This window comes from Malurus melanocephalus, unplaced genomic scaffold, assembly GCF_030028575.1.
Source record: "Malurus melanocephalus ecotype Western Australia unplaced genomic scaffold, MMel_1.1 scaffold_187, whole genome shotgun sequence".
Classification (NCBI taxonomy): Eukaryota; Metazoa; Chordata; class Aves; order Passeriformes; family Maluridae; genus Malurus; species Malurus melanocephalus.
Window position 1 is genome coordinate 1105532 of NW_026623419.1, and position 12233 is coordinate 1117764.

A 12233-nucleotide genomic window follows, 5' to 3' on the forward strand; every position below is an offset into this window, starting at 1 on the left:
TTTTCCATCCCTTTGCCATACTGGATTTTGATTAGCTTTCAAGAGCGAGCAGCTGTGAGCATATTGCATTGAAATAGGAAAGCAGATACCCTCTTTCTAATGGGAGAGGAATCGCTGTGTTGGAACTGCGATTCACTGTCATGAAGAGTTTCCAATTAAAAGGGATGAGAGGGCAGAGCACTTGGAGCAATGCCATCCTTCCCTTAGGAGACTCCTTGCTCCTGGCAGGCTGACTTTGCTGTCTGAGCTATGTTCCCAGAACTGCCCTTTCACAGGCTACTCTTGAAGAGAGCACTTGCCCAAAAGGAAAACTCACCCTGTGCTCAGCTGAACCATGAGAGAAAAAAAAACCTATTTGTTCCCTTCTTAGACGCTTGAAGCCACTGCTGTCAGTTTTGTTTTGCTTTGTGTGTGACACATGCAGAGGAATARATAAATATTGAATCCTCCTAGTGGTGGGGAAAAGGGCAGAAACCCCACTGCTGTGTGCCTGAGAGCAGGGTGGGCGTGTGTGTGTAAGGGCATTTGTGTGTGGAGTAAGTCTTGCCAGGGAAAGGTGAGGACTGGGATCTCAAACGTGTGAAGTCGAAAGGGTGTCACTTCAACATTGAGTGCATCATGGAGACACGCTCATTCYGTGGCTCCATACAGGAAAAGGGAAATTTCTGTGCTGAATCTTCAGATGACTCACTGATTTCGTGCACATTGATGGCTTATCACTGCTGTCAGCCTTCTAATGGGAAAGTTAACAAGCCTACATGTTTTTTCTTTTTTTTCTTCTGAGTGAGTGATTTTAAAGAGGAAGCTTTTTTAATCTTGGTTCACTTTTCTGTGGTTATCTGCTTTATAATAACCCCTACATTATTAGCTGGACCCAAAGAGTGTAAATCTTCACCTTTGCTGTTCTTCTTGAATAAGCAATTAGCAGGGTGCAGCTATCCCCAGCAGGCTGACAGATAGCCAGGCTTGCTGTTTCAGACACTTGATCTGCTTATTCTGGCAGCTTGGATTCTAACCAGGGCAGGATTCTGGGATTTGGACATGCATGGGATTTTTTTTCTCAAACGCGTCCGTTTTTACTGATGTTATCCCTTCAGATACTACTCCTCCTCCCTTTGGAAATGTCATATCTAAGTAGAAATGTAGTAAGTAATTGGGGCGTGTAAAACATTTCACTACAACTCAGCTGACTGAGAAATGCAGACTTGCTCTCTGCTACATTTGACTTGCATGCTTAAAGTTGTTTTTTTTAAATGAACCTTGGTTTCTAAAGTGATAAGCCAAGATGAAACCTTCAGTTGTTACAGCTGCAAGAAAAGACTTGTAACTGAATGACCTGCCCCTACATCAAATGTGTGTTGCTTTGCTGTGTCTAAAGCCAGATGCTGTGGGTGGAGGAGGGATGCGTCTGACTCACTGGTAAAACATTTGTCCAGTTGGCTCTTGCAGCTGCAGGAGCAGAATAGATGGCTCTTYGTTGCAGCCTTCTGCTTTGTTGGTGTGTGCATAGGTGGTGCCGATGACAAATCAGTCGGGTGTAGGAGGCACAGCGCAGGATTGCAAACCAGCCTGTGCTGCTTTGCAATCCCAGCTCTGTCACCGCTTTGCAAGAGTCGCTTTGCTTGTCTGTCTCCTTGTCTGTGAATGACAGTGTTGGGGGTACTGCAAAAACAGCCATCAATAAAATCCAGGGAGAGGCAAGTACTGTGTATCCTTGTCTGTCTTGTTGCCAATTTCCTGTCCTTTCTGATTTCAGGATGGCAAAGTGAATGGTGTGACGGATTCAACAAGAATCTTGGGGTACACTTTCCTTCACCCAAGCGTTGTGCCGCGTCCTCACGTCCAGTCCATCACCTTAACTCCTCAAGATGAGTTCTTCATTCTGGGGAGCAAGGGGCTGTGGGACAGCCTCTCAATGGATGAAGCAGTGGAGGCCGTCAGAAACGTGCCTGACGCGCTGGCAGCTGCCAAGAAGCTTTGCACTTTGGCCCAGAGTTACGGCTGCAATGACAGCATCAGCGCCGTCGTGGTTCAGCTCAACGTGACGGAGGACAGCTTCTGCTGCTGTGAGCTCAACGGGGTCCCGCCCCCCAGCCCCGGCATCTTCCCCCAGTCTGTCAACGTGGTCATCAARGACAGGCCCACAGATGCGCTCGGGATGCCGTCTTCGAGCAGCGGCATGGCTTCKGAAATCAGCAGCGAGATCTCCACCTCGGAAATGAGCAGTGAGGTGGGGTCCACAGCCTCGGACGAGCCTCCCCAAGTGGCCATGAACGAGAACAGCCCGGCGTACCCGGGCGAGCAGCGCTGCATGCTGCACCCCGTCTGCCTGTCCAACTCCTTCCAGCGGCAGCTCTCCAGCGCCACCTTCTCCAGCGCCTTCTCCGACAACGGCCTTGACAGCGATGACGAGGAGCCCATCGAGGGTGTCTTCACCAATGGCAGCCGTGTGGAAGTGGAGGTGGACATCCACTGCAGCCGAGCCAAGGAGAAGCAGCTTCTCCAAGTGCCRGTGGAAGCCAGTGACGAAGGTATCGTCATCAGTGCCAACGAAGATGAGCCGGGCCTTCCCAGGAAAGCGGAATATTCTGCCACAGGCACGATAGGGCGCCGGCGGGGCAACGGCTCTGTGGCACCACATGAGAGGAGCCATAACTTAATTGAGGTTGCAACAGATGCGCCACTCAGAAAAACCGGGGGCTACTTTGCTGCTCCAGCACAACCTGATCCTGATGACCAGTTCATCATCCCACCAGAGCTTGAAGAGGAGGTCAAGGAGATCATGAAGCAGCACCAGGAACAACAACAACAACAACAGCAGCAACAGCAGCAGCAGCAGCAGAGGCAGTATCCGATGGACCACCTGGCAGACTATTACGACACACCACTATGACCCACTCTATTTCCTGCTCCGAAATAAACTAACAAATAAGGAGACATGACTGTGAGACCCAGTGGGCTTGCATTACAGCAGGGGTTTTCCTTATCCTTTTCCTTTATATACTTCCTTTTCCTTATCCTGCCACTACAGATAACTGCAGCTTTTCAGTTTGTTAGGTTTAATATTCATTGACTTTCTTCTAAAGACGCTTGACTGGTAAAGTTTAAAATAGTTAACCCTCCCTTAACATATCAAGTGTAAAAACAGGAAAACAAACAAAAAAAAAAAATAAAAGGTTTAATATATTGCTGAGAAACAGATGATGATGTAATATTTTTTAAAATGGCTTGTTTGTTTTGTTTGAAAAGCAGGGCAGTAGCCAGTGCTAAATGATTTAAGTAATATTGTAATACTGTATTTCTTTGAGAGAAAAGGCTTTTTTTGGTCTTGAAAAATGATAGACATTTGTAGAATATGGAGACTAACTCCTAGGAGTTGCTTTACTCTTTCAGGTGACTTAAGTCACTGAGATTCACTAATTTTCTCTGAGAGAACAGTTGATTGGGAAATTCCTGTAAATAGCTCAGTGTTGTATAGTGATGCTTACATGTTTTGTAGCCTTGGCATTRAGGACACAAGCTGAAAAACTGACATTTTTTCTTAGGCAACTCTTTGGGCCATGGTCGTTAAGCGTAATGGACTGTGTGGCTGTGTACAAGTTAGCTAGAGCCCAGGTGGTGTAGACTGTTCAAAGAAACCCACTTTTTCCTCCAGTCTCTTTCTTTCCTTACTTTTACAGACACGTTTTGTTTGTGTTCCTTACTGCTGCCACAACCAGCATGATTGTATAGAGCTCATTTGCTGTAGAACATTTACATACCAAGAGTTATATTAAAGTCGAATGCACAAATGAACATGTCATAATTTTTGTTATAATAAATATGAAATTTACACCTGATGTCTGCTTTTATGTCTGACTAGCTGAGCAGCAGCTCTCAAACAGCAGCTTGCTGTGGTTTTTCAGCGTGCCGCTCATTTAAACCAAGAACTGTTGAAATTTTTTCAGCTCGATCACATTTTTACACTAACTGCAGAAGCTCACTTGTTCTTTCAGAATTTAAAGGTTGTGCAAAGTGGCCTTTAAAATTACAAAACAACTCTTTGAGGAATTGACCTCTTTCTTTTTTTCTTTCTTGATACGAATTCAGCCCTATTGATTTGCCCTTTGCCACAGTATTGACAATGCCAGAAGACTGAAGAGGAGCGGTGCTCTGGCTCTGTCCCACTGGGACTGAGTGACTGAAGATAGAAATAATGAAGGGATATGAAAAGTAGAAGAAAAACATTGGATACTGAGAGAAAATAAAATGAGAATGTGGGAAAGTGAATTTAAAATACCTATGTAAATTCAGATTTGCRCCATTGTGCTGAATGAACCTGAATTTGATGGCAGATTTTGATAGCAAAAGGGCATCTTTTTGTGATTCCTGTGGGAAAGGAGAAATGCCCTTTCTCAGTATTGCCCCCAACTAATTGCTCTGCTTTACTTCTCTTTGGAAAGCTGAATTAGTGTACAGTCATGACAATGTCTTGTTCCTTCTTGGYGTTTGGTCTATATTTGGGGAGAGGACTGTGGTGACAGGCTGTGGTTCTTATTCTGTTGTAGGGTGAAATAGCCAAGTTAGAACAGGATTGTTGTTAACAGAGGATTTTTAGTTACTTAATAAAAATAACAACAGAAGAGCAAACATTAAAATACCTGGTTTGATGAATGTTTGTAGCACTGACTACTGTAGATCTAGGAGATTGTACTTCATTGTAATTTGAGCTTCAAAATATCTCTTTCTTAAAGAAAACTCATTAAATAATGTATTTAAACAAAAAAGGTTTATGGTTTATTGGTTAGTAATTCTTAGGTGTTCTTTGGTAAATAGTTAGTGTGTTTCAGATTTTGCTCAATTGATTCACTGTCCTTGGAAAATGTTCCCTTTTATTTTCTTCTGTTCCGATGCTGCTTGAGGCTGAAGGTGATAACTGGCAAGGACACTACCTTGCCTTTCCTAGTGCAGGTGGTCTCTGTTTTATGGTGTCTCTGGTGTGCTGTACACAGGGTACCCCAGAGAGAGGGGCAGAGTAGGAGTGGAAGGGGAACTGCTTCATGTGAGCAACTTTGGCTCACTGCTCCCCTTCTCTCCTGTGAATAGGAGGATATGCACATAGGCTTTGTAAAGGCTTTCCCTTCCTTCCATTTGAAAGACAGACTCCCAAAAACTTGCAAGTCCTTGTGGCATTCACTGCTTACAGGCAATGCTGTGTTTTCCCTGCTCATGCCCTTATTTCGAAACAAAGATGGTCAAAACTGACAGCTCACTGAAGGCTGCCCTTTTCAACCTGATGCCTTCTCTAAAGCTAACAGCAGCAGCATTTTGGAGTCAGGGCTTCTGTGGCAGCAAAGTGACTGCTGCCAGCAAAGGACTTTGGGGGAGCTGCACCTTTGGATTTTTACTCTGCCTTGAAAAAGATGTATGATAGTAGCCTAATGTGAAGAAYTGATGCATTCATAGGGGCTATTTCATCCCTCCACTGGGCTTTGTGTAGCATGTCAGACGAGATCAGTAGGCTGGATGGCTTGCAGCATCTTTGTAAATAGCATTTCTTTTTAAACAAGGGTGAAAGGTACTATGTCCTGGCTTTAAACTGGCACTTGAAAAACAAGGTACAGTGTTTACAACTCTTGATTTTTCTGGGTGTTGCTGTCCTCTTTCACAAAAGAGGGCTGAAGCTAATGTCATTGATGGCATCTACGTRCACTAATTCTGTACATGATTTTAGGATTATGTTCACAGTGCATTTTGCACAGTTTTGACCTACTGGGGGCTATCTGACTCAGAGATGGGAATTTGTTTGCAGAACTTGACAGCTGCAGCAGGGACAAGGTTGGGGGCTAAAAAGAGAAGGCTTTCAGCCATGGTAAATGTAGAATCACATTACCTTTGTAATCAAACCTTGTGTGTCCTTTGAAATTTGCTGATAGCTGTATCTGAGACAAGCAGAAATGCATGAATAGGAGGAGGTGGATGGCTGATGATAGAGAAATGAACATACTTACAKTATTTCCTGGGAGATAATTTTAAATAGGAAGTTGGGGTAGTATTGAGAAGTAASTGAGTGGCTTCTGTGCTTGTACATGCGAGCCTTTTGTTAAAAGCCATAAAAGCTTTTTCTTGCTTTCTGCCCATAGTGCTGTAATGTAATGCATTTTGTTGTGCCTGAAATGCATCCTGCCTGAGCGTTCAGCATGGGGCACCACCATCTTCTCAATGGTGACAAATGTCAYGGTGGCATCGCTTTCCTCTGGCTTACTGCCCTCGGCACGTGCTGGCTGTGTCCCTGTGGGTTGTCTCCCTCATGGCTACAGAATGTGCTGCTACTGTAGTGCYCCATAAGTTTTGCTCTAAGTAATCTCTTCGTAGCAAGCTCAGCTTCATTCCCAGGCCTCGTGTTCACAGGATTACGTTCATGCACRTAATTTTTTAACAAATTGTATGTATTTATGTATTAAGCATAACTTTGCTAGTTTGGAAGCATGTCTGTGTGGGGCTGGCTGTTAATGAAATGTCACACTTGGCTCTGGAGGTAATTTCTGCATCTCTGCTCTAGTCATGGATGGTGTCTCTTGGGTGCAGCCCTACAGTTCTGGGCTTGCAATGTATGCTTGAGTGGGGTAGTTGGGATAACCCCGTGWAGGGCTTGCTGCTCTGGGGGGCAGAAGGGCTTGAATCAATTCAAGCAGAGCAGTAGGATTCAAAGAGTGAACAGAACAGTAACTTCAGCCTGATCAGCCTGATTTCCCTGGACACTGTCAGCTGTCAGTGAGGAGATGCACTTTTTCGAAGAGGAGAAGGTGCTCAAGGCAAGCAGAACTCAGCAGTGCTGTAGGGTCAGGTCTTTCAGAGCTTTGGCTGCCGGGGGAAGAAGGCCACCTACATGGCCAGAAAGTGKTAAAAATATCTTTTGTTCTCAGCTGGAACCAGGACAGTCTTGGTGTCTGTTAAATGACTCTACATTTACTTTTTTCTGGTAACCTGCTTTAATGCCCTGCTTTGTTAGTTTCATTGACTTGTTTTGGGGCTAACTTATTGCACTATTTGTTGCATTAGTTGATTTGTTTCTTACTGATTTGTTACCTGCATGCTTGCTCTGAGGATTTCATGGGGTGCTGCATGAACCAATCTGTTCCTCYTGATTGCTTGCATTTTGCGGTGCCCTACACTGATGCTCAGTGTTCACATGCCTTACCTAACAAGACTGCTGCTTCTATGGAAAGAGGAAAGTTAAAGTTCATCTGCTGCCTGGGAACAAGTAACTCTTTGCAGGCATTTCAATCAAAAGGTGGAGGTGGAAAACCACCAAATATTAAATAGATTAAGAGCAGCCCGAGGGCAGAATCAGTATACCATTTATCTAGGATATCAGTGGGGAAAAAGTTCTTTGTTTGCTCCACGTCCCTGGTTTAAATGATTGGTCCCTTCTTTTATCCAGACCTCTTTATTTATATTTCCATTCCTRTTGAGGTCAATAGTTCATCCTTTAGATCAGCCTTTCTCAAGCTGACACGTTTGGATTCACCTCTGGATTCCTTGTCCTACCTTTTATCTCATGCCATCAGCTAAGCTTGCCCTCTAGTTGAGAGTGAGGCAGGATTGGAATGAGGCAGACACTATCTCATCTTTTTCCCTATTTTTTTTAAATATTGTAAGCTGGAGTGAGACAAACTGCAAGAGCTCATTGGGAGCATGATGGCGTGAGGAAGCTGTGACAGACCTGGGACAGGCAGGACTGATCTGCTGCCTCCTAGGGAGACCCCAAGTAGGTGATCCCAAGGCATTCTGCTGTTAAGAGATGCTGCAGGGTGCCTGGTTTACAATGAGAGCGTGGGTTCCTGCACCTCAGGCATTGGGGAAAGGATGTATCCAGTCCCAAGGCTCAGAAGTAGTCCCTGTTGGTGGATGAAGTTCAGCTGGATCTTCTTGTCCCGTTCCCCATTAGGGTCTCAATTCCAATGTCCTGCTGCTCATTACAGCCTCAGGTGTGTGTTGGTGGTTTTTTTTTCCTGACCTTGTTCACCCGTGTCTTTTCTTAAAACTTAAGGAAACAGAAAAGGGATCTTTTACCATTGGTTCTGTAGAATTGTCTTTGCAGGTCTGTGTTTAGGGCATGTAGGTAACTTAAGGGCGTTCCAGGGGCCGTCAGGCAGGGATGGGGCTCTGGAGGCCTTTAGGATCTCCCAGTGCCAGCAGCCCTGTGATGAGMGCCTGGGCACCAGACACAATGCTCTGAGCACAGCAGGCTCTTCTCCCCTCGTCAGATTCAGCACAGCTGCACCAAGAGAAATAAATGTGTTTAAACCGTGAAGTTGTCAGTATTGACTCGTGGAACAGATGGGATTGTTTTGCTAATTAAATGTATGCTGTTGAATGCTTTAAAGGAAATTGGGATGCAGAACTATGAAGAGAGAGTGGTGTAGCAGAAGTCTGTGACTTGTAAGATGCTTTCTCATTTTAATTCCTCTTAAGGAGAGAGACACCATCATTTTGTGGGGGGAAAATCTTGCACTAGGTGCACTTGCAGTTAGTACTTATCTTGAAATTACAGAACGTATAGTGACATATTGTGCACAGAATAGTGCATAGAATACAGAGTGAAATACTCTGCGAAATGTATTTAAAATTGGGTCTCAAGGATGAGCAAAAACTGCTGTGTCTTTTTGAAGTGGCCAGAGCCCTCCCCCTGAAAGCAGCAAATCTACCCAAAAGCAAGCTTTAGCAAGTCATCTATGGTAGTTTCATTTAACAAGGGATAAAGAGATTTTCCCRTTTCCTCATTTCTGTTGGGCAAAATTTGATCACAGAGCTGTTCAGAGTCAACTCAGGTAGCAGCAAAGTCATTCCCTGGCATTTGTGGAATGCTTTGGAGAAAAGAACATGGGAAAGGACATCCCCAGCCCATCCTGCACTGTCAAATAGGGATGTGTAGGAAGGGGGATCCATAGCATGTGACCTTTGCCACTTCCAGTGGTCTGTGGCTTGCACTTGTTTGAACCAGAAGCWATGTCCTTGTGAAGATGATCAGAAATGGCTTTCAGGCCTCCTGGGTTTTTTTTTGTCTTTTTTATTTATTTTTTTTTTCTCATGAGGAACTAAGCATTTCTAATTGGGGTGGGAAAAGGCGTGTTCCTGCTGTCCGTATTCATTGAGAGCTGCAAGGGCTCCCTCTCGTGTTACCGYGGGACAGGACCAGCATCGCTGCACCTTCCCTGGCGGCTGCCACAGAAAAGGGTACATCCCGCATCCTTGGGCTCCCCCCGCAGCGTGCGAGCCATGCAGGAGCAGCAGAGGCCCGGACAAGCCTTCCTTCAGCTGGGCGAGGAAGGCAGGAGGGCAGCAACACTGCCTCGCACGGACCGAGGGTTCTCAGAAGCCTCCTGAGTGTTAAAAGTACTTGCTGTTGAGTCCAAACAAGGATGTGAGGGCTGACGGAGCCAGGGAAGCCAGACCTGCTGCTGCTCAGGAGAGCATCTGCAGCGCTGCCAGCTCTTAGCAAGCTTTCAAGYAGTCATTGCAAATGGACAATGAGATCTTGATCCCAGCAGGTCTTATTTATTTGGGCCAGTAAACTGCTGGATCTTCACCATCAGAGCTGGTGTGCAACAGTGTAAAAATCTGAATCCCCTTTAAGTTGCACAAGTGCTGAAGTGTGTCCAGAGGTGGGCAGTGGAGCTGGTGAAAGGTCTGGAGCACGAGTCTTATGAGGAGCATTTGAGGGAGCTGTGGTTGTTTCACCTGACAAAAGGAGCCCTGACAAAAGGGAGATGTTATCACTCTCTACAACTGCCTGAAAGGAGGGTGTAGCCAGGTGGGGGTCAGCCTCTTCTCCCAGTAACAAAGTGAGAGGTAATGGTCTCAAAATAGACCCAGGGAGGTTTGAAAAAATTTCTTCACTTAAAGGGTCTTTAGGCATTGAAACAGGCTGCCCAGGGAGTCACCATCCCTGGAAGCGTTCAAAAGATGTGGCTGTGGGCACTTACGGACGTGGTTTAGTGGTGAACACAGCAGTGCCGGGTTAGCAGCTGGACCTGCTGATCTTTCAAACCTAAATGGTTCTATGATAGGACCRTCTTGTTGAGGAATTATTTTTGCACTCTGAAGGAAAACACCCTGTTTGCTCCTATGTGTATCTGTCTCATGAACCTTTCTACATCTTCTGAAAAGCTAATTATGTGTAAAACACATGCAGGCATTTCACACACTGGAGCCCTTGAGCAAGGCCTGAGAGTTTTGGGGAGCCCAGCTGCAGGGTCTGTGTTCGAAAGACAGCCCTAGGAATCAGTAGACCGTTTGTAGTAATGAAGGGCATCCTGTGACTCGCCCGTTTTGCACTGTCACACGCCAAAASCAATTACATCAAATGCCTTGACAACTGGTGGACCTTGCAGGAGTCTCATGTTTTATTTATGACGGGTGATGCTGAGCATCTGTGACAGCTTTTGTGCTGTGCTGGCATTAAACTGCTGCAGTAAACTAAGCGCCACCTTTTCTGGGAGATGGATGCTTTGAAGGGGAATTGTAATGACAAATGTCACAGCTGTCATAAACAATGCACTCATAGTGCCCTTCAGTAACTTACCTGAGTCTTGAAAAAGAAAAAGGAGGTATCCAAGTTCTACAAATGTGATGGAGAGATSTGAGTTACTGAAGGGCTGATGTGGATCTGTAGCTTTGCTTAACTCTATGGTGAATGTACGGTGCAGTGGAAAACTACCAGAAGAGTAAATTCAATGAAGGCAAGTCTCCACTAGGAGTAAAATACATGGATTATGAAAGAAAAAGTGCATTCAATTTGTTCTTTAGTACCCTAATCCCTGTATGTATTCTCATCAATTTAAAGCAGTTTCCCAGTAAACTGAGAATCTTGACTTTTCTTAACGCTAAGCCTTGAATTCTGTTTCTGCTGTTACCACAACCTGTTTGTGTCCTTAGTTGTTTCTGCTCATTGGATACTCTCAAACTCTTTTGTGGAGGACTCATAGAAAAAAGTTTAAAGTGATATAAAGTGTATTATAGTCTAGGAATGTTTTCATTTTCTTTTGTCATTAAGAGAATAGGAGACATTTTTGTTTCTGCTACCTGAAAATTTCCTTTCTGCAGATTGGTACAACGGTCTTTCCTTCTCACATCTGCTTTGCAGCAGGATGGCAAAGCCCTAACACAGGCAGAGTTTCCAGCAGCACCAGATTTCCAGTTCCTGATACATAAATTAGTTGGGAAATGTAAAGGTTATGTGAAGATTATTTGGAAGAGTAAACACCTTCTCTCCTCTTTGTCCAGCCCCACCCAGGTTTTGCCTTTCACATTGGAACAAGAGGGCTGTCTTCCTGGATGYTGATTTGCTCTCTTTTGGACAAGATTTCTCCCGACAGAACTATTTCATGAATTTTTTTGAATGAAGGACCCACCTAGGAAAATGGGTGCTCAAAGGCACAACAACCCAGCATGATGAAATTTTCATGGTAGTTTACTCAGTAATGGGATGCAGAATCAAGGGGGAGGATTCCCTCCTCTCCTTCCTCCTCTCTCCTGTCTTTCTTTTTTTCCTATCTTTCTCAGCCTAAATGCCCTTTGTTTCCTCTTCAGGCTTAGGGCACGGAGACACATTTTTTCAAAGAGAGATTGTTTATCTCTGAGACTCTTCTGTGGGGAGGAGGTCCCTCTGTGGGTAGCTAATGCTGGGGGGCTCAGCTGGAGGCTTTTCTCTCTGACTGACTAAAGCTGTTTGCTCACACACTGAAGCAGACTGGTGTAAACTGACGGTTTAAATCCAAAGGGGCTTCCTGAGCGTCTCACAGGTAACTCCAAGATAAATGAGCTCCTCACCTCAGCCCTGATCCTCGCACTGCTGACCTGTCATCTGCAGTGGGACTTTTCTCCTGCCAGGCAGCTCCAGTTCACCCTGCAACCTTCATCCATGTTATTTGCATCTCCAGGGATGGGGGCCATTTTAATCCTCTTTGTGAAGGTTCAGGAAAGGCTTGGTGTGCCATCAGAATTCTTGCTGTTCCCAAGGCTTTTAGGTTGAGAGATGCCATGCTGTCTACCCACGGGACAAGGTCTCAGAGAAGCACAGGTTTGGCCTTTGCTGTCCCTGTTTCTTTCACAGCAGGAGAGGAGCTGTTGTGGCCACAGAGGACAGGCTGGATACACCCTGAGGCTCCCCCTTACCCAAGAGSGGCTGGGGGTGATGACTGTGAGCAGTCCTTTGGCTGCAGGTGAAACTGGGCTGTGAGGGGCTGTGT

General features: G+C 45.3%; 1 protein-coding gene across 1 annotated transcript in view; it reads left to right on the forward strand.

The window, feature by feature from the left end:
- The window catches only part of PHLPP1 (PH domain and leucine rich repeat protein phosphatase 1), a 135819-nt gene extending 131980 nt beyond the window's left edge, over window positions 1-3839 (forward strand). The window contains exon 17 of the mRNA XM_057373132.1: window positions 1757-3839. Coding sequence (XP_057229115.1) covers window positions 1757-2893 — 1137 coding nt within the window. The 3' untranslated portion in view covers window positions 2894-3839. The remainder of the gene's footprint in view (window positions 1-1756) is intronic.
- Window positions 3840-12233: the final 8394 nt, after the last annotated feature.